Genomic DNA, 21,976 nt, shown 5'->3' with positions numbered 1-21,976 from the left:
CCTCTGTGTAGCAACCCTGGACTTCCTTGGAGGCCTCCCATCCAAATGCTGACCAGGGCCAACTTTGCTTAGTTTCCAAGATCTGATGAGATCAGGCTAGCCTGGGACATCCAGGTCAGGGCAAGGCCTAGGACTAAGCCAAGGTATTTCAGAATAAGAAAAATATGTTGATTTATTCCATGATGCATCATGGCTCACTTTGCTGCTACCCTGTAGAATCTCAATGCTTTTGTTTGTGGCATTAATGGTTATTTGTGGAGGGTTTTTTCCAATTTTGGAAACCAACATTTAAATTAAAGCAGGAAAGGAACATTGACTGTCATGAGTGGTGAAAGTTCTTTTTTAAAAGTGCATTAATTGTGTGGGATGAAAAGCAAATCAAAACCCAAGATGAAAAAGCTTTGAGAAAGACACCCAGACAAGTAATGGGATGTTTGATATATTCCTAGGTGACTCATTTTTAATGAACTGTAAATCCTCATTGCTCATCACTTGTGTTTTTGACTTAAATTTGTCCAGCTTCCATTAGCAGTTCCAAAAACAGCATTTAACTACAGCTCAAAAAACATTTTGATGACTCATTAACTAGATGCAAGAAGAAGAAAATTTCAAATGTAGATGCCACACAATTAACAACGGAAGTACATAATGCAAAGATTTTCATTTACTGAGAGCAGACACAGTCCAGTGAAAAGATTAATCAACAGTTCAGTTTTTCCTTAACCGGGTGACAGCTTGATTTTTAAGTGATTCATTTGTATAGAAGGGATGTACATATAAGCATGTTCTTCATTCTCCTGTTGATATCAATAGGACTTAAAACCTTTCACAAAGAGGCCTGCTTCAGTAGAAGCCTGCAGTTCTTCAGAAAGCAGCAAAAGGCTTTTTCTTATCATTTTAGTAGGTTGTTGACTGTGGCCTTTTATGCATGGCTGTTTCCCTCGTGGTCACACACACACACCCCAATCACTTCGGGTCTTTCTTTGGCTATGCACGCTGTTTCCGACCGTCAGAGGTCACCTGGCTCTCCCCGTGTTTCTCCATGTTTTGCCCTCGTTTTCAGGAACCTGTTTTATCTCAAAGTTGAAAACATGGGCAAAACGCAGGGGTATGCAGGGGGAGAGCGAGGTGACCTCTGACGGTTGGAAATGGCGTCAATAATCAAACAAAGAACCTGAAGTCCTTGGAGGGGTGACCGCAAGGGAAACACCCATGCATAAAAGGCCTGAGTTCTTTCTACTGATCGTGGTTTCTCTGGGTTTGTGCTCGATTGTATTACTGATTTTAGTATGCTTTTATGCTGTTGTACAGTGAAGTTCCCTTCTCGTCCTCTTTGTTTTCTTTAGGAAGTGAGCTGCCTCTCCTTTAACATACAATACCTAGTGTAACTTTAGACATTTTATAAATAAATTATTACACGAAGTTTGCAAGCCACTAATATGAGTTAGGGCAGCACTATTAAATAAATAAATACTAAGAGCAAACTATTCGCATGCAAGCCCCTCAGGCACAGCAGAAAGCAATTCCTGATAAACCAATGCCCCTAGAGGTAAGTAGGCAGAAACAAGGGACAGGCATAGGTGTAATTCTTTTAAGCAATGTCACAGAGGCTATATGAGAGCCACAATCTGTAAGAACATATCCCCAAAGCCACAGTCTTTAATGAAGTATCCCTGCATGAAGACTTTAGTCGTTTGGACTCTCAGTCACATGCAACATGGTTGATTCCCTAGTGAAATATGTCAAGTTATGAGTGTAGTGTGGTGTGGTGGTTAGGAGCAGTGGACTCTGGAGAACTGGGTTTGATTCCCCGCTCCTCTGCATGAGCGGCGGATGCTGATCTGGTGAACCGGGTTGGTTTCCCCACTCCTACACATGAAGCCAGCTGGGTGACCTTGGGCTAGTCACAGTTCTCTCTGAACTCTCTCAGCCCCAGCCACCTCACAAAGTGCCTTTTATGGGGAGAGGAAGGGAGGGAGATTGTAAGCCAGTTTGATTCTCCTTAAAAGGTAGAGAAAGACGGCCTATAAAAACCAACTCTTCTTCAGGGTCCTCAGCCATGGGTACTTTTGTCTTGCATCCCAGTTCCTTAAGCCACTGTTGTAACACGGAGCCACTGACTGCGTTGAAAACCAATGGTAGCTGTTGATTTCCAGTAGTGTGAAGATTCTTGCCTTCTGTAGCTTGACAACCGGATACATGTGGGGGGTCTCTGAATTGCAGCCAATGTCTACCCAGGCTTATGAATGCAATTTCTTTGTAACAGAACCGTCCTTCCTCACAGGAGCCCACAACTCCCCACAAAGGGAGTCAAACCCAAGCAGGACATGTCAGACTTCACAGTATATTTGTTATGGTTTATTTCTTTATAGGCAGATCACTTCACTATTTACAGTACATGAATGTAGAGATTCTACAGTCTTTGTGATGTAAACAAGTAACTCCACAGCGGGGGAGTCTCCAAAAGAAACCAGTTCTGAAGTATTTACACAATTTAAAATAGAACTTTTATATACCCACTAGATAAGATATAGAGAATACATTAAGCAATTTGGTTAAATCATCTACGAAACTATAGAATCTGACAATGTAAAAATACAAGAAAACGTTCTCTCATTTAGAAGGTAGACGTTGAAAGCACACTAGAAATAAATCTTTCTTTTAAAAAAATGACAATAAGAACAAAGGAAAGGCTTAAGGATTTATGCCAATTAAGGTTAAAATATATTACATAAATAAGGACACAACCGAACACAATGGGGGGAGAAAATTAAGTGAAATATAAAATTTTCTATTTTCTTTAAAAACAGCAAACTAAAAATTTGATTATTTTTTTTAATTACAGAAGGGGCCAATTCTACTGCTTTTACTTATCCAGAAGAAATTTACCATTTCATTAATGCATGTAAAAGAGTGGAAGAATTGGGCCCTTCTAATTATTAGCAGTCTCTTCTTCAAAAACAAAAAAACCTAAGATCTAACTTTTATTATAAATAACATAGCAAATGTGCCCCTCGTTTAGGTGAAATTCTTACACCTTTCTCAAGAAATGCATCAATTTAATCTCCTTCTCTCTCTCTGGTTCACACACATTCATAAACACACACTGCGAATAGTGGTATTAATTCCTCTTTTTTCAGCTTTCTAATAAATAATGCCTCTTAAAGCACAAACTGCTGAATTAAAACCAGACTCTACAGGGTTTTTTGTCTTGCTATTCACAATCATACACAGATTCTTCCACATGGAAGTGAAAAAAAAAGGCTTTCCAGAAATACTTGTTCTTCAAAGTACCTTTAAAATCCAGCACCTGATCAAGTGGTGTGGGTGCAGTCTGATGACCGCTGAGCTATGCACCAGCTGGGCTGCCTATTCTCTTCAAAGTTGCAGGGTGTTTCGAGACTCAGAATTTGCAGACAACGAACAAAGCACCCCTGCTTTTGTGGAGCTCCACGCACACAATGGATCACAGCTCAGGTTTATTTGGGCCACGATCGCCAAGGACGGCTGAAACTATGACTGATGCATGGGATGCGGTCCGCCTCATTAACCTTCAGTTTAATCGAACACGGGAAAGACAGTGTGACACCTTGCTGCCTTTATTTCCAGAGATTCACGAAAGCCGGAGTTGGACATCTCATTCCCTAACACTGAGACATATAGGCCTCGCTGAAGTGGCAACCTGTATTTGGGTTGCACTATGGTTGCCAACCTCCAGGCGGGGCTTGGAGATCTCCCAGAATCGCAATTGATCTCCAGATGACGGAGATCAGTTCCTCTGGAGAAAATGCCCACTTAGGAGGGTAGAATCTTTGGCATTATACCCTGCTGAGGTCCGTTCCTCCCCAGGCTCCACTCCCAAATCTCCAGGAATTTCCCAACCAGGAATTGGCAACCCTAGCTGTACCACTTCAGACTGAGGTTTCACATGACTGATTGCTCTTCTGTATATGTATATATATATACATGTGTGTGTGTGTGTATACACACACACACACACACACACATAATATATAATCCCTATAATTAAAAAAAACAGATATCAGGAAGAAACATTCTACCTTAATCTTCTCCCTGATATACTAGTTCCTTGTGTGCCTGGTATTTAGTTTTATTTATTGGTTATGCAGTCCACAACGTAGAGTCTCCAGTCTCAGGCACTCAATGAATCTTTTAGACTTGTGAATCTGTTACATTTTTGTGGCATGTATCTTGGAATAAACTAGTTTTGGTGCACATGGGGTTGCTGACCTCTAACATTTTCTCCAGCCACTGCCAAGGGTAGACTTGCAATTATCTGGAGATAAAGGCAGAATGTACAAACCCCCAAGCATTTGGGGGTGGGGGTGGGAAGCACTGAGCCTGAAGGGAACGGAGATACCTGTATTCATCCACAAATACTTTATGGGTGAAACACATAAAAAAGATTTAAGGAATCAGTGCTTATGGATGCAAGGAATCATAGGAAAACGGCCATAAAGTACACAAGGGAATGTCTGCCTTTCACACAAGTGAAGTCTATACACACACAAACGCACAGCTTTTTGCTGAGTCTTCAAAAAAGAAGAGCCACGTGGAAAGCAGGCGGCTTTGGACGCTTATATTGCTAGCAAGTGTTGCAAACAGACTACCCTGTTGTATGGGGGTGGGGGGAACTGAGGAAATGCTCAGGTTCAGCTAATGGCTTATTATTTTATCCGGCAAAGGAGAGAATAAAAGCAGAATCATCTGCATGCACACACCTACACACACAGCAACTCCTCTAAGGCTTGTGAGGAAAATCCGATACTAATCACAGAAACGCTAGACAGAGTTGACGAGGAAATGTCATGGAGGTAGCCAGGCTCAGACGAATCACGCAGAGCAGGAATACGAATATTTCAGATGACCGGAAGCAAAGGTGAGACCTGAAACCCAGCTCTGACACACGAAGTTTCTTTCTGATGCTGCTCGCTCTCTGTTCATGCTCCAAAGGTTTCAACTGCTGAATTTAGCAAAACATTAACTGGTGTTTCACATTAAACATGGTTGATAAAGGGCCAAGGATAAGAAAATGGCTTATGACTTATTCCTATTATTAAGGTATTTTCCTGATTTTAAAAAATGAGCGTCAGAGGGGATTTCTTTCTCTCACACATACATACATGCATACACACATCTATATCTATAGATAGATATTTCTATTTAAAAAAATAAATGTCTCCCTCATGATTGCCTTTCTTAGTACACCCTTTTATTCCGAAACGTCTAGGCAAATTAATTCTCATTCCTTATTTAGTGTCTTATCTGACCTAGGCTAGTTCCGCCGCTTGCTGTTATGGCTAGGCCTGCCCCTCGAACCCAGGAGGTGCTGGCGTTAATGCATATTATTACGAGAAAGAACCGAGGAGAAAATCAGGCAGACTCTGCAGAAGGCTGCACTGCAAAACACAGAAGCATGGTCGGTCATTTAGAAAGGAACAGAGGACTTGGCCGTGAAGATAAGTCATTCCCTTCCTTAACTAGGAGGTACTCTGCCGTTCTTAGCCAGGAGGTCTCCGTGTACCGTCCCTGTGAACTCAACATGAGCTGGGCAGATCTGCACCAAGGATGAATCTGCCCAAACGTGTTACTGGCAGTGATGGCTACAGTGAGAGCCAAAACTAATTTTAATTCTCCATCTCCTCAGGAAAGAATAACCTCCCTTTCCCTCTTCCTAGCTCTCACACGGGACTCCAAACAGCATCCTGTGAATGGTATGCCTAGAATGGTTCCAAGCTTAGAGGGGCCTCACTTTGGCCTTCTGAAGTGAAAAGAATTATCTCCCACAACATGGGCAATATTGTTCACACTGTGCTATTGATCATAGGTGGGTTCCTACACTAAGCCTTCCTTTGATGGAGAAATACTTCCTACAATGGAGAAAGACTTGTCAGAAGAGATTCGCCTTAGTGGAAGGGAATCATAGGATCCAACCCCAGGATCGCCCACCAAGCCAATCACAGTACTCCAGGGGTGTAAGGGAACTCACATGGTACTTGACAAAGCTCCTGTTTTGCAGTGCCAGGTTAGGGTCACAAACAGGAGGTTCATCAAGCCCCTTGCAGGCCATGGCACATAGCCATTGGGCTCGCTACTGGCCAATGCACCCTGCTGATTTGACATGAGGATTCAAAGGAGTTACTCAGCCAGAAGCATCTCAGAATGACTTCTTGCAATGCAATCGCTGCTCTTACAAACTGAGGATAGGCAGGGAGTTCATTCTGTCGCTACTGTGCCCAAGTCCTCCCCTGCTAATATCCCTTCCCCACCCCACCCGCATGACTGACTGCAACTTCCCAAGCAATTGGAAGTGCATAAATAAGGGCAAAGAGTTTTCACACTGACCCCTGAATGGTAGATACAAACTTAGCTGTGCTTCTGAAATAAGCCATGAAAATAAGTCACAGGTACTGGTATGCCATAACCGGCACTGAATTTCTAAACATGCCAGTCCAGTTCTACATTCAACAACGCTGGGTTGGCAGCAGTCGCTGTCCCCAGCAGCAGTGAGAGGGGCTCGGTGCCCCCTACCACCCTTACCCTTTCCCCAAACATGTGTGCGCTTGGGCACGTGTGTGCATATTGCATAAAGTCCTAGTGAAGTTTCTCGCAAAAAAAGAAAAAAATTATAGGCTTCAGGCAACACAAAGACCACTTATTGCACCTCTCCCTAAACCTAGGATCGAGAGGCCATGTGCGTTACCGGATCTTCCTTCCTCCAAAGAGCATCTACTAGCATGCTCAAATATCACTGGCAAGTCCTGCCTCTTGAGATATAAAGCCAAGTAAGTACAAATCAGCAGCTGCAAATGATTCACACTGAAAGCTGCCTCTTTTGAAGAGCAGAAGGGCTCCTCCTCCTCCTCCTCCGCAGATGCACTCAACTCTTTCAACAGGCTTAAAATTTGATGCATTTTCCATCTCTCTGACCAAAGCCGGCTCTGAACTTTGATCCACCTTCATAACCGAGCCAGGAGATGGAAGAATTCCACTTATTGGTTGTTGGGATGGTTATTTTTTGTTTCTGTTCGATTGTTCTCTGAAAACATCAGCACAGCACAGGACAGGACAGTCCTACCCACCCTAAATGTGTCGCTATATACATTCTACAGTAAGCTCTATAGCAATCACATGTAAACATCATTGTGGAGAGGAAATACTAGGACAGAAAAAGGCAGAGCTACAATGAGGCACTTGTCAATAGCAGATGCTTCCTTTGGGCCAGACTTTGCTCCAGGCTGATTAAGGGAGGGGGGAACTGCCTTGCAGTTCCTCAGGAAGCTCCAAGACACGGGTGGCACAAACAATGTGTAGCAGCAAATATACTGACAACATGGGTTCCCCCCCCCCCAATAAATTGCGAAATCATGATGTTGAAAGCGCCACGTCAAAAGAGAGAGCTGATCAAATTATTCATATAGGACTCTGTGACCTACCTGGTGGCCTTTCCGACATGTGCGTGCAATCTTTACTGAGTCAATGGGACTACTCAGACGTGTAAGGCTTCGGACAGCTTTTGAGTAAAGCCTAAACCAGGAAGTTGCTAAGGTGTTGGCAATGATGTAAGAGGGACCTGATGGGAAGATAATCTATCTGTTGGCAGAATTAAGGCTGTAATAATCTATCTACATGGGATGGCTGAATCCCAGAGGTCTCCCCTTTTTGTGACAAATTAAACCAAACACGGTAACTGATGGAAAACTTAGTAAGATTATTTGGTCCCCACTGGAAAAAGCTGTCTCTTGATATTTCTATTGGTTTCTTAGTCTCCCTCTCGCATCCCTCACTGTATAGTGTCTGCTACACTGGTGAGTACTAGCTGCTTGAGAATGGAACAACTGTGTGGCAGTTAGAGGGGATCCTTCTCCCTAACAATTTTCTGATCAGGACGCTTGCGTGAATCCTCTGACCTGGCATTCTTTATAATTCGCCTGAACCTTCGTAAGATTGGCTATGCTGATTTACAGTGCAACCATAAAAAGAGTCACAGCCTTCTAAGCCTATTGACTTAAGGATATAGCTCAGTTTAGGGCTTCCCTGTTAGTTTACAAGCCCTCAAACATGCAAACCCATAAGAAGCTGGTCAAGGGGACAAGCCTTTAGGAGATCAGATCTGAGCTACCAAAAAGTCAAAAGGCTACAAGCAGAAGTATGTAACATTTAATGCCTTTTGTAGGATGGGGCAAGAGCAAACATTTTACAGAATTATTGATGGGAAGAGCCAGGATCCTGGCATTACTATCGCTATGGCTAGATGTTTTATGGTATGGCTTATAAGACTCCACTGAGAAGGAGAATAGTGTTTACAGTAGGCTGGGATGCTCAGCTGGTAATCCACGCACCATTCGCTGGCTTTGAGCATCACTTTCTCCTGTTCAGAGCAATGGCAAGAATTGTTTTTCCCCTATTCTACTGGGTATTGCCAAGAAAGCTTCCTGCTGCCCACCTGGCAGGAGATCTTGCTTTGGTTAAAATGACCAGATGGTAAAAATCTATTCCTGAGGCTACCACTGATGCGACGTATGGCCTTGAATGGTTTGCTCTGTGTTCCTGTACTTCAAGCTCCCACGTTTTGTTTATTGAGATCCCAATGAAACAACAGCTGCCATCATAATGTACACTGCGATGAGGAACCCTTTGGCAGAATCCTTCTGGCGGTGGCTCTCAGACCTTATCTGTCTTTCTGTTTTCCTGGCACGGAAGACAGATGGAGCTTTACTAACTTGCAACACTTAATGTTCTTAGAAATTCACACGTTGAAAACTCTGTTCCTAGATCCAGCTCTGGCCTGCTGAATCGGTACACCGAATCTCACGCAGTCAAGAATTTGGGAGTGGAGACTACTACTCAGCCCACGCAAATGGAAAGAATGGCTTAACGGCAATATGAAAAATTCGTTCAGCAATGCTTCAGTTCATCAAGAGCCGAACTGGAATTCTCCACCAGGGAGGGAAAAGCAACTTCACCTGAGCCACTGAGGAGAACCCTTCTGGACTGGCCACATCTGCTGGGGAGCAAGTGCCTCATTACAGTGCATAGTTAAAAAATCAAGGAAGCGGTACAATAAATCTGAATTACAGTACATCTGAGCCATAAATACATTATAAGTATATATTTCTTTCTTCTATTAAAAATTAGTTTACAATCCTGATTCTATTCACAATTAACAATTTTTATCATCACACACTACAGACAAAAAAAAAAGTTATGGTGAACACAGCTGCAACTCCACGGCAGAAGTAGGGAAGAGGGGCCAGTCAGAGAAACGGGTGGACAAGAAGGGAACAGGAGGCTTTTGCAGGCTCATCCTAACACAACCAATCAGAAGCAAAGATACTAATGGGTGGCAGTGGAACATCAATACCATGGAGACTCACAGACAGAAGCAGCTTGTTCAATGTAAACATCGATTTAAAGGGACAGAAGTCTCTCTCTCTCTCTCTCATTCTTGTTGTATACTTGATCATTTCTTTGAAAACGTAAACATATTGGAAGTGCCTTGACTGAGGTATTGAGGTACTCCTCAAAGGTTAAGGCTGTTACCGATGCAAGCTTTCCTGGGCCTCCTGCAGCAGGCTGTCGAAATCCATGGTCTCATATTTACTTTTTACTGGAGCCGGGGAGGATTCTTCTGTATTGGAATCTGGTAGCAGGAGAGACAAAACACAAGGCTGTCATGAAGACACTAACCAGGATACAGATGAACCAAACAGTACACTCCTTTTCCGGTAAGAAGTCGTAAGATTCGTTCTTCCATTTTTAGTATGGGGGAATTAATATAACAAGTGCACACATGTGATAGCTGGAATTTCTGGCTGATATCGTATGATATCTAATGAAGATTAAAACAAGGGACAGTTGACTCCCTGACACAGACAACTGTCGGTAAAGGGAAAGCTACGCATTACAAAGAAGATCTATGACTGGCAGTACAATCCTGGTAACACATTGAAGTCAACGAGAGTTACTCTGCTTTGCACTGCACTGTGAATCTCCCAATGTTTTCTTTAACAATAAAGAGAAACTGTGGAGGGAATTACCCGCCTTGGTTAATGGCATCTGGAGCACGCGTGTGACTTCTATCAATGGAATAGCACCAGGGGGAGGGTGACCTCTGGTTTTTAGTATTAAAAGAAACATTGCGGGATCTGATCGTGGATATTCTGTTTGACATGTAGTTTCACCCTAATTTCAGTGTGGGATTTGGTTCACAGATTTGGGGGAGGATTTGACAGCTGAAGGCAGTTAAAAAGAGACAGGAATCTGTAATAAACCCACTTTGGACTCTCCTTTTGTTTATCCTGAGGTAAATGGTCATGACCATTATATCAGACCTGCTGTTTCCAGAATGCAGAAACAAGTGGAACGCATGCTTCCTTCCAAAGACAAGTGAATGGTGAATGAAAAACTGGGTAGTTAAAATCCCAAGAATACCTCATCTATGTGTAGAAAGAGATGGCTTATTCAAACACCTGAAAGAATTTCAAGGATCCCTGACTGTGCAAATAAGCCATGAATAGTCATAAATCTGCTGGGCACGAAATAAACACTAAGCACAGCTGGCACAGTGCCACAAAGAAGGGTCATTGCTGAATGGCAGAACACATGCTTTGCATGCACAATCCATGGTAACTAGTTAATGAGTTTCACATAGAACAGGAAAGATTTTTCTCCGTCTGAGACCCTGGAAAGTTGCTACCAGTCAGAGCAGAGACTATGGATCTAAGCAGACCAGTGGTTTGACCCAATATATGTGTTTGGCTTCTCTTGACTTGAAGAAACCATTGCCAGGAACTGCGGTGAGGAACTGGATCTTTTTTGGCTCTTCATGATAGCAGGCTTACCCACGTCAGTGTATCTGGTCCAGAAGAAGTGCCCAAAGCCACCATAGCTCAGCTGGAATGAGGGCTCATTTCTTTTCCGCAGTGAGGCACCATTCTTCACAGATAAGGCGGCGTGTTCTGAACACCGGTACGTGATGAAGCCATATTTATCTTCCCTGAGCAATGAAAAAACAAACAAACAAAAACAATGTAAACACTGCCAACAAAGTATGACCTTCTGATGGTTTTGGCCCAGCTCACTAAAGAGCAGGTATAAGTGTATAAGTTTCAATAAATAAACATATTTGGGGAAGGTAATCTAAACTAGGCACCAAGAAATGTGGTGACCCTGAAATCAAAGAATATTTGCATTTGTTTGCTGATCTCGCATAATGTGTTTGCTTGCAACAGGAAGGATCAAGCGTTTATTTAGGGACTTGAAGCCTCAGCTGCTGAGATTTTCCACCAGACATTACACACATATTTTCCATTGTGTTTTTTAAAAAGTAAGCTGATCTTCTCAAAATGTTGAACTGTACACCCAATACTGGTACTATTTCATATTCACAGAACACATGCAGTGCAGTGTACAGGTCAACGGAAGGCTGATCTACATATTCAGAAGTCACATGGTGACTTCTCAGGGCTTTACCATTTGAGGATGGGGTGATGGTGCCCCACACTCTAGAAAAAAATAGTACGTTAGAACTATTTTTGATATCATATTGATTTTCAATGAGCAAGGAACTTTTATCTCTCTTTAAAAAGGGGGGCTGCATCTGAAACATCACAGAAGATGGCTGTACCCTTATGCTTTTTCTGTACAGGCATACAGGGCTACCCTCATGTGAGGGTTCACAGTGGTTCACCTCATATTTCTTGAGGGGAAGGCTGTTTGTTTGAAAGTCCTCTCATGTCAAAATTGCCTCCATGGTGGAAACCGCCCCCCCAAAACATGTCAGAATAAGATCAAGCCTTCTGTCTGACGTGGTAATCGTGATCTTCATGAGGGGAGTGCTTTCAAATAAATGACCCCAACATGTGAAACTTGAGGAGGTGAGTTCCTATGTGAGAACAATATCATGTCATTTATACATGCATATAATAGACTTTTAACCTTTCGGTCTTTATCAAAGAAGCTCAACTGCCGTAGATGTTCTTGGAATATATATTAAAAAAAAGGAGTAAGTTGGCTTCCAGGATATGTTGTGGTTTGTTATCTGGATATGTTTGGGGAGCTTGACCCTCACTTTCCCAAGAGCCCACATCATATACTACATACACAAACCCTGCTAGTCTGGAGAGAAAAAACGGGATATAACTATTTAAATAAAGAAATACACGCCCAGAGGAGATTGCCTGGATCTCTCTGTACATTTCTGTTAATGCTCCATATCAGTATTACTTCCCCTTTATAAAATTAGGTAACAGCAGTAGGCATGTGGCTCTTCTGGTTGATGGTAAGTATCACTGGTGTAACCTACTTCCGAGTTGTTGTGAGCATCACTCCATTCCACGTGTGCCACCCTGAGCTCCTTGGAGGAACTGTGGGACGTACACATGAGGAATGAATGAATGTGCTCTGATTCTATTTTTAAGCTACAATAACCATAAACTAAGAGTGCCTGATCTGTGGGCCCTCTAAACTGAATATATTTCATATGCTTCCACATATCTCTTATTTAGAGGATCCTATTATTTTACAATTTTACAGTTCATAAAACATGAGAAGCACTTTTCAAAGGATTACGGTCCAAAATCCCCAAGACAGAAAGTGGAATTACTTCAGCTCTGTAGTTATTATATCATAAAAAACAACCGCTTCCCCAGAGAACAGACCTCTCCAGAGTCCCATAAATAAAACATCCCCCTGCTCTTTGGGCTCCAAATATGACAGAACTCCTGTCCCACCAACTACAATATATACAGGCTAACTTCACAAGACTCATATGTCCAGAAATATTGGTCTGTCATCCCTTGTAACAAGGGAGAAAAAAACCTATTTGTTGGCCTACCTTTTATTTCTGGTCAAAACACAACACTCGACGATTTCGCCAAACACTTCAAAACGCTGCTTCAGTTCACTGGAGCTCATACTGCTGGAGAGGTTTTTGATGAACACTACCCGGCCTTCCCCCTGCTCGGACACAACAATAACCAATTAGACCAGTCTTCATACTGGTCATTTATGATTCTACACTTGGTATCTTCACCCCTGCTGACAAAGTGGCACAATTTGCTGTGTCGCAAGACAGGACCAAAAGCACAAACTCTACCATTGCAAACAACTGTTTGAGTAGCTGTCATCTGCTATTTCTTTCTCAGCTAGCATAACATGTACTGTGTATATACGTTTATCTTTTCCACATCTTTCTTGCAGGTATTTCTCTTCTAAGCTTCCCAGGAAAGTTACAGCAGAGCTCTAGAGATACATCCCCTCAGTGATATGAACCAGCAGGCCTGCCAAACACTCCCCTGCGGCCTTGCTTAGGAAGCTGTTGGCAGTGCTAGACTGATCCCTGAGTAACTTGACATTATGAGAAGGCATAAAAATACGGTCGATCCAAATTCTTCTGAGATCCTGACAGATGTCAGTGGGGGAGGGAGGGGAGGAGAAGGTTGGAAGAGTAGGATAATTTGGTATAAGGGAATGGTGACACGCAGGAGAATATGGAAGTAGAAGGAAAGATGGAGAACTAAACAAAACATAAGGGAAAAATAATTTTCCCAGTCACCATAAGTCAGCAGAGAACCTTCAGCAGCTCAAAACCATTTCAGTAGCAATGGAGAAGGCCCTGTCAAAATCTGCACTCAGCTCATTTCAACTCTCTGTTGATGGCACGAGAGTCCAAGAGAGAGGAAAGAATGGAGGATGTATGATCGGGCAGGGCCAGTCTTGAAGAACGGAGCCTTGATTACTTACCGTGAAGGCTCCTTCTGTTCTGAGGCAACGGGCAAGAGAGAGGAAAGAGTGGAGGATGTATGACTGGGCAGGGCCAGTCTTGAAGGACTCTACCTGCAAGAAAATCCCCATTTCTTTTCTGGGACTTGCTCTGCCCAATCACATTAATGGGTGACTGAAGAGAGTTTATGGCAATTGAGACAGTCCGCTGGGTTATGCTATTGTCTCAGGAAAGAGCAGAAGACATGCTCATCATTATTTTCTTGGAGGTCATTTTGGGATCAAAATACAAAACACACAAAATGGGAGATCCATTAACATGATTTAAAACTAAAAGTAGATGGGTGTATGTGTGAATCGCATAAGGACTATGAAATGAGAGAAAGGAAGTTAACTCTCTCTTTTTGTGTTGTTTTTCTGATTTAAAATCAGCCTCATGGAAGTATTATTTACCTTGTAGGGAAAGCCTTACAATAAGATTCTATTTCCCCCGAGGGGAAGGGAAGAGGCGGGATTAACAGAGCCATTTTAAGAAGAGTTACACCGTTCTAAGCCCATTGACTTTAATGGATTTAGAAGGTTGTAACTGTAAATAGAATGGCATTGTAATTAAAAAAAGGTCATGGAGGGAATGATTACCCCTTCCATACACTTCAACCTTTAAAAAAAAAACCAGGAGATCCTGACCATATATAGTTTAATCCACTGGGGATGAAACAAGTTCCAGGAATTCAAGGGATGAAGTCTTATAATCTTTTTCTTCAACTGTTGTTGTTGTTTAATTACAAAGGAAAGCAAGAAGCAGGAGGAGAACTTGCTGGCCAGCTAAAACAAAGGCAGGAGCAGGAGAAAGAGCTTCGCAGCTCAGCAACTGGGACTCAAGGGGACGCAAGGAAGAGAGTGAAGGTGGCGAACACACCTCAGAAGGCCTCCCGGCTAGGGTTATGCAAAAAACATTTTTTGGGGTAATTTTCGGGTTTGGGTTTATTGAGCCCAGTTTTTCCCCGGTAAACCCAAAATAAGCCAAATACCCATACCGGTAAATATGGGTTTTCAGCTTTATTTCCGGGTTTCCCCAAAAATTTCGGGTCCATGATAGTCTATGAAAAAAAAAATTTCCGAAGCTCCCATGGGGTATTTTTGGAGGTAGAGTCCTCAAATTTTCAGGGTAGATTGGAGAAGATTTTTTTTATAACATTTTTTATTGTTTTTTATATTACAGTAGTTTCCATCATTCATTAAGATAATTATATGATATAAACAATATTTCTCTATTCTATATAACTAATTAATTCATATATTTACATTGACTTCCCCTCTCTCCTCCTCTATCTTTTTGATAACTTAATTATCACCTTTGCATTTAATTTCTAATTCAATACAATACTTCATATATAAATTAGATTACAATTCATAAAATCTAAATCATTAATCTTAATAATATTTCTACCTTAATCAAATGAATTAGAACAAAACATAACCTTCAATACTTCCCAATTTAAATTCATTTTGACAATATATTGTCCATGCCTCCCATTCTCCCACAAATTCTGTATTCTCCTTTTAGATTGGAGAAGATTTGATCTTTTTTGGTGAAGATTGGGTCAGGCCCACAATTCTTTGGAGAGGAAGCAGCCATTACAGACTCTGAAAAATAAGTACTTTTAAAATTCTCCTGGGGGGGCCTTTTTGGAGGTAGAGTCACTAAACTTGCAGTGTAGCTGCTAGGGACTCTCCTTGCATAAACCCCAAAGTTTGGTAAAGTTTGGAATGGGGTGCAATTTTATGGGGTCCCAAAGAGGTTGACCCCCTCCTCCATAGAAAAGCACTGTTAAGTTTACAATGCTTCTCTATGCAGGAGGGGGCAACCCCCTCGGGACCTCATAAAATTGGACCCCCCTGACCCAATCTTCACCAAAATTCGGGGTTTATGCAAGGAGAGTCCCTTGAAGCTACCCTGAAAATTTGGGAACTCTACCTCCAAAAATACCTCCCCCAGAGCTCATTAGAAAAAATTCCATAGAAAAAAGCCTGGGGAAAGCCAAATACCTCTTAGGCTGATTCGGCGATCAGCTATCCAGCTTCGGCTTTATTCCCAGTTTTAATATTTGGCTTTAATTAAACCTAAAAGAAGCTGAAAAGGCTTTTTTCGGGTTTATTTTCAGTTTGGGTTTATTAATTTGCCCAACCCTACTCCCTGCCTTTATGTGCAGCTTCAGGGTAGGACTCCTGCTCCCCAGTCACTGCTACAGAAAGGCTTGTTTTGTGCTGCTGCAGGCTGCATGTGCATCCGTTATTTGTGTTACTGGAATGTGGCTATTCGGAAGAAACTTCAACAGATTTTTAAAGCTACACCCAACCTCCATTCCACCCACTCCCCCCCCCAAAAAAGTTACTGTACAAAGAAGGAGTGATGGGTGATGAAGAACAAGCACTAGAAATCCACATCCACAAAAGGCCCCGTAGATGAACAAACCAGTGGCTTGGAATGCGTTCCACACCTCCGGCAGTAGCCTTACGTGTTGTTTGAGTTTCCTTTATTTGCTGAACTTACCGATTTCAGGCATTCCCCAGGACTCTATTCCCCATGTTGCTATTGGATGAATTCTGCACTAGGCTACTGTTGTGCCCAGAACTCAACATGTTGCTAGTTGCTTTCACTGAGTATCCCTTATCCGGACTGCTTGGGGCCAGAAGTATTCCGTATTTCGGATCTTTCCGTATTTTAGAATATTTGCATATACATCATGAGATATCTTGGGGATGGGACCCAAGTCTAAATACAAAATTCATTTGTTTTATATATACTTTATACACATAGTCTGAATGTAATTTTACATAATATTTTTTTAATAATTTGGTGTACATTAAACCATCAATGGTGCTGCTGAGGGCCTGTGAGTAATGCCTGCATGTTGGCTCAAAACGTCCGGTTTTTGGATATCGGTCCAGATATCGGATGTCCGGATAAGGCATACTCCACCTGTATTTCTTTCCAATCCCCTTGGGCTTCTACTGTCCTCACACCAGGGGATACCCTAACACCAGCTAATGTCCCACGTTACTCTTTTGTGGAACGGAAGTTGAACCAAGGGCCCACGAATTGCTTTGCCGATGCATTTAGATGCATTTTGGAAAGAGGAAGCAATCTGTTCTTGTTGGAAACCACACCGCTGCCACTCCATTCACTGCAAAAAACCCATTCAGAGCTCAAAGGTCACTTACAATGGCTTTTTCTCGTCTCTTCTCCATCTGCCCTGGGTTGCTCACAGTTCCATCCTGATACTGCTTGCCATTTTCGCATCTGTTGGTAAGCAGATAAACAGTCCTGAATGGACTCGGCCTGGTCTGAGTGCTACAAATCACAAATCAAAAGAGGCATGTTCCTTGTATGCAGGGTCTGGCAGGTCTATGTTTTAAAATAAACATAGAATGCCATGGATTGTGTAGGCAGACGATCAGAGACATGGTCTTTCTCCTTATAATTATGGTAACTTGTATGGAAGACAACAATAGTAAAAACAATACTAATACTACTTCTTAAACTCTTACTCCTGCTATTACTACGAATAATACTTGTTATTAATAAAAGGGTACCATCCATGCATATGCAGTACATAGAGTAAAATAAGCAAAACCAGTTTCCTTCCCTGAACAGTGACAGTGTTTTGTCTTTGCAGTCTCACTATATCTACTCTACTAAACTGCTACCTGCAGCCTGTCACGGATATTTTGGTCACAGTCTACATTCTGGTTACAATCCTCAGAACCTCCACGTTTTTGAAAAGGAAATTTCTATGATAGAGAAGCAAACACAGAAAACTTAACCTGTTTCTCTGAGCATCTGTCTGTGTCTGCCCGCCTACCCTTTCCTGTACTGCTTTCCTGAACACACATGAAGCTACCTTATACCACATCTGATCCTTGGTCCATCAAGGTCAGTATTGTCTACTCAGACTGTCAGCAGCTCTCCAGGGTCTCAAGCAGAGGTCATTCAAATCACCTACTGCCTCGTCCTTTTAACTGAAGATGTCGGCGGATAGAACCTGGGACCTTCTGCATCCAAAGCAGAGGCTCTTCCACTGAACCACTGCCCCTCTCCTTCTTTATACCTTCCTTCCTTGATATCTTCATTCCACCCCTCTCTGCATAAAAGAATCCCATTCTGTCTACCACTTAGGGCAGGGGCTGTGGCTCAGTGGTAGAGCATCTGCTTGGCATGCAGAAGGTCCCAGGTTCAATCCCTGGCATCTCCAGTTAAACCGACTAGGCAGGTCGGTCATGTGAAAGACCCCACCTGAGACTCTGGAGAACCACTGCTGGTCTGAGCAGACAATACTGACTTTGATGGACCAAGGGTCTGATTCAGTGTAAGGCAGCTTCATGTGTTCAGTGTTGTGTGCATATGTTCTCCTCCCTACCATAAGAAGCTTTATTAGTTCCAAATCCCATCTCCAAGGGAGTCTGAAGGCTCCCCAATGCACTCTCTACTGCTGATGTGCCTGCTAAAGGCCTAGCTCAATCCCCCCTCTCAAGGACAGGCCTCATGACAGTACCTGAAAGCCCATCTGCTTGCTGGAGACCTGGACCTGCCACAAGAAGACTCAGAACCAGACCTGCTTCTGGAACAATAGTGCAAACTGGCTCTAGAAAGAGGATTCTTGTATGGGCACATCTTGGATTCCAAGGGACTTGAGCAGCACTCTTCCTCCTCTTCCTCCTCCTCTTCCACTGGGGAACCAAGCTCACTGCAGCTGTCCTCAAAGACAGTGTCATATTCAGGCGTCTTGCAGAAGGCCATGTCCCTATCATCCAGGGCACTGTCCAGGAGGCCAAAGTGTTTTGTTAAGCTGGCTCTGATCTCTTGGTCTCTCAGCTGCTTGCTGCCCTCCTTTGCCGAGGCCTCACAAGCGCCCTCTTCGCTCGCACCCTGATAGTGCACGTCAGGCCCTCTCCGCTTGTGCTGGCTTTCCACATGGCTCATGGGTTCCCAGGATTTCAGCACCTTCCTCTGGAGTGAGGCCTCAGACTTCAAGACCTGACAGTAGTCGTGGTCGCCAAAAGAGCGCGAGAAAGGGCGCTTCAGCATCCCATGGTGCTCAAGGTGAGACGGGTGGGCAGCAGCCCGGCTCAGGTGGGCATACAGCTCAGTCCGCACTGGGTGTTTCTTCTGGTTCTTCCTGGAGTTTGCACTGTTGCCTGTTGCTGGCTGCAGCTCAGAGCTGGTGACAATAGCAGTCTCCTTTGCTGGTCTCTGGCGAATGTCGGGTTTATACAGGTCCTCCTCAGAAGGCTTGTACGGCGGAGTTGTTGGTGGTGTGAGACCTTATTTCCCCCAAGAAAGCAGAAGGGTAGAACTCTTTCAGTGCAGAACCATGAAAACAATAAGGTGTTCGCTGCAAGAGGAGGCGTGCCTGAGAATTCATCGTGCACCCCACCCCTCCAAACACACTCCTAGGGCACTTTCAATCCACTTTCAATGCACTTTGAAGCTGGATTTTACTGTGTGAAAAGGCAAAATCCACTTGCAAACCATCGTTAAAATGCACTGAAAATGGACTGAAAGTGCATTATTTGGTATGCAATGATTGCACTTTCACACATACCGAATAATGCACTTTCAATCCATTTTCAGTGCACTTCATTTATCGTTTGCAAGTGGATGTTGCCACTTCACACAATAAAATCCAGCTTCAAATTGCATTGAAAGTGGACTGAAAGTGCATTATTGGGCATGTGTAAAAGTGCCCTTTGAACTGGTCTTGGAAGAATGTGCCCTGCTATTTAGATAAAAGCACTCCTCTTTGGAAAATGGCTATAGCAGCCTTAAGGCACTTCGCAACTACACATTTGCCTGCTGTTACAGAAGTTGCCCTTCTGGCTGAGGGAAAGAAGGGAAGCGTGACTGGATTCCCCTTCCTTCAAGTGGTGACCAGTGATCCCCGAGCGAGTTAACATCCCAAAATGACTTGTCAGGCTTCACTTTTTGGCACTGTCCTCTCTTTTCTTCCCCTCTTGGGGCAAGCCCCTTTAAAGGGTTGGACTCCGCCCTTACCTGCAGTGCCACACAGCTCTACAGTCAACATTTGCTCGAAGTTCTGCTTCCCAGATGTAGGGTCACTATAAGAAGAAAAGGGGGGGGGGAAGGGTGGTTACAGAAGTGAACCAAGGGAATGTCCAGACAGCAAAACAGGTAGCCAAATTTTGTGTAATCAAGAATTTTTTCCTAAATAATAATTTTTCAATTAAGGGTTTTTATATAACACTATTGCATTAACTGCATCGATGGGCTTCCGGTATTTATACCCATTTCACCTTGAAAAGGGGCTGTCTTGAAAAATCTCCATGCATTGGAGTAACAGCGCTTCTGCACTGTTTTAGGAATGTTACAGCACCTGCTCAGTTGCTCTACTTTAGATGGCCATATACGGACTTCCACTTCCACCAGGGTAAGCATACTATTACTTAAACAGTCAGTTTTGAGTTTTGTTATACGTTATATAATCAATTTAAATCAGACTTCTTTAACTGGTGTTTTTTTTTTTAAGGCTTTAAATGACTAGCATGGGCTACTAAAATACGTGGGATAAACACTCTTGGTAGATTTATTTCTATGGTTGTGTGTTATACTTTCAAACACGCAAGCCCAAACCTGTGTATGATGAGACATGACACACCCTTAGCAGCAAGTGATACGTTTGTGGTCAGTGACTCCTGACCACACACACATGTTCCTGTGAACAGGTCGTGAATGCATGAAAATGTAGGGGACTGGACCTAAATTGCCATCAGAAGTTCCCAGAGTAGATGCCCAGCTTTGGCAAAGGGCACTTTCATACACACTGAATAATGCACTTTCAATCCACTTTAATTATCATTTGCAAGTGGATGATGCCGTTTCACATAGTAAAATCCAGATGCAAAGTGCATTGAAAGTGGGTTAAAAGTGCATTATTTGGTACGTGTGAACACACCCAAAATCTCCAGAAAGGTATCTCTACCAGGTGCTGATACCTGCACCCTAATAAGTGTTAAACCTCCAACTTATACCCTCCATCTCAAGTACTGCATACTGTGCTGCCTCCCCACTGAATGTGGGACATTTTTTGAGCTTCTTAGCAAGGAAGCCACCAACAACATGTCCTGGATGAAGACTCGATATCACGTGATTAGCTGACTGAGACCACAGACCAGGATGCCCCACTGCAAGACCGGGGCCTTATTTAGCAATACAGTTCCTTCTTAAAATGCTGTGCCAATTCAGCAAAACAACCCTTTTATGCTGCAAATGACATTATAATTTGATCCCAGCCAAGCAATATTCAGGCAGCGTTAATAATAATAATAATAATAATAATAATAATAATAATAATAATAATAATAATAATAATAATAATAATAATAATAATAAGAAGAAGAAGAAGAAGAAGAAGAAGAAGAGTTGGTTTTTATATGCCTACTTTCTCCACCACTTAAGGGAGACTCAAACTGGCTTACAATCACCTCCCCTTCCCCACAACAGACACCCTGTGAGGTAGATGAGGCTGAGAGAGCTGTGACTAGCCCAAGGTCACCTAGCAAGCTTTATGTGGAGGAGTGGGGAAACCAACCCGGTTCACCAGATTAGCCTCCGCCGCTCATGTGGAGGAGTGGGGAATCAAGCCCGGTTCTCCAGATCAGACTCCACCGCTCCAAACCACCAGTCTTAACCACTACACCATGCTGGCTGCGATGTTCTGGGACAGCCATTTGCCAGACGGGCTGGACTCATGCAACCTGGGCCTATCACCTGAGGTATCTGAAGAAGTGACCTGTGGCTCACGAAAGCTCATACCTTGCCAGAAATTTTGTTAGTCTTTAAGGTGTTACTGGACTCTTGCTCTTATCTGTCACTAGTGACAGACTAACATGGCTACCCATCATGATCTACCCTCTAAGAAGACATATTTTTGGCATCACACTTACATTTGCGCCAAGGGCAGCGACAGACGCCTGGCTGCTTCTGAAAGGAAAGAAAGTGAGAGCAGAATGACTCAACAAGCCACAACCAGGCCCTGAAACTGGACTGGGCTGCCAGTGGAAGAGAAGGCAGCTTAGCGATCTGGCAACGAGGAACTGGGAGCTGTGGATTTGCCAGCTGCTTCATTAGAACGTGGGTCCCTTCCGTAAAGGACGCTGTACTTTGTAAAGACCTTTTAACCCTCTTTGCCCTGTTTTGGTCAATACTTTG

At 43.1% G+C, this 21,976-nt stretch overlaps 1 protein-coding gene across 1 annotated transcript in view; it reads right to left on the bottom strand.

Moving 5' to 3' along the window:
* Positions 1-9,022: 9,022 nt before the first annotated feature.
* PPARGC1B (PPARG coactivator 1 beta) overlaps positions 9,023-21,976 on the bottom strand; it is a 145,337-nt gene continuing 132,383 nt past the window's right edge. Inside the window, exons 6-12 of the mRNA XM_056857528.1 lie at positions 21,712-21,748; positions 19,802-19,866; positions 18,303-19,071; positions 16,972-17,050; positions 12,860-12,981; positions 10,866-11,020; positions 9,023-9,664 (exon numbers count right to left, since the gene is read on the bottom strand). Of these exons, the coding sequence (XP_056713506.1) occupies positions 9,561-9,664; positions 10,866-11,020; positions 12,860-12,981; positions 16,972-17,050; positions 18,303-19,071; positions 19,802-19,866; positions 21,712-21,748 (1,331 nt within the window). The 3' untranslated portion in view covers positions 9,023-9,560. The remainder of the gene's footprint in view (positions 9,665-10,865; positions 11,021-12,859; positions 12,982-16,971; positions 17,051-18,302; positions 19,072-19,801; positions 19,867-21,711; positions 21,749-21,976) is intronic.

Source organism: Euleptes europaea, chromosome 1, assembly GCF_029931775.1.
Source record: "Euleptes europaea isolate rEulEur1 chromosome 1, rEulEur1.hap1, whole genome shotgun sequence".
Classification (NCBI taxonomy): domain Eukaryota; kingdom Metazoa; phylum Chordata; class Lepidosauria; order Squamata; family Sphaerodactylidae; genus Euleptes; species Euleptes europaea.
The sequence above is the reverse complement of the archived record's forward strand: the minus strand, read 5'-3'. Positions and strand labels throughout refer to the sequence as shown.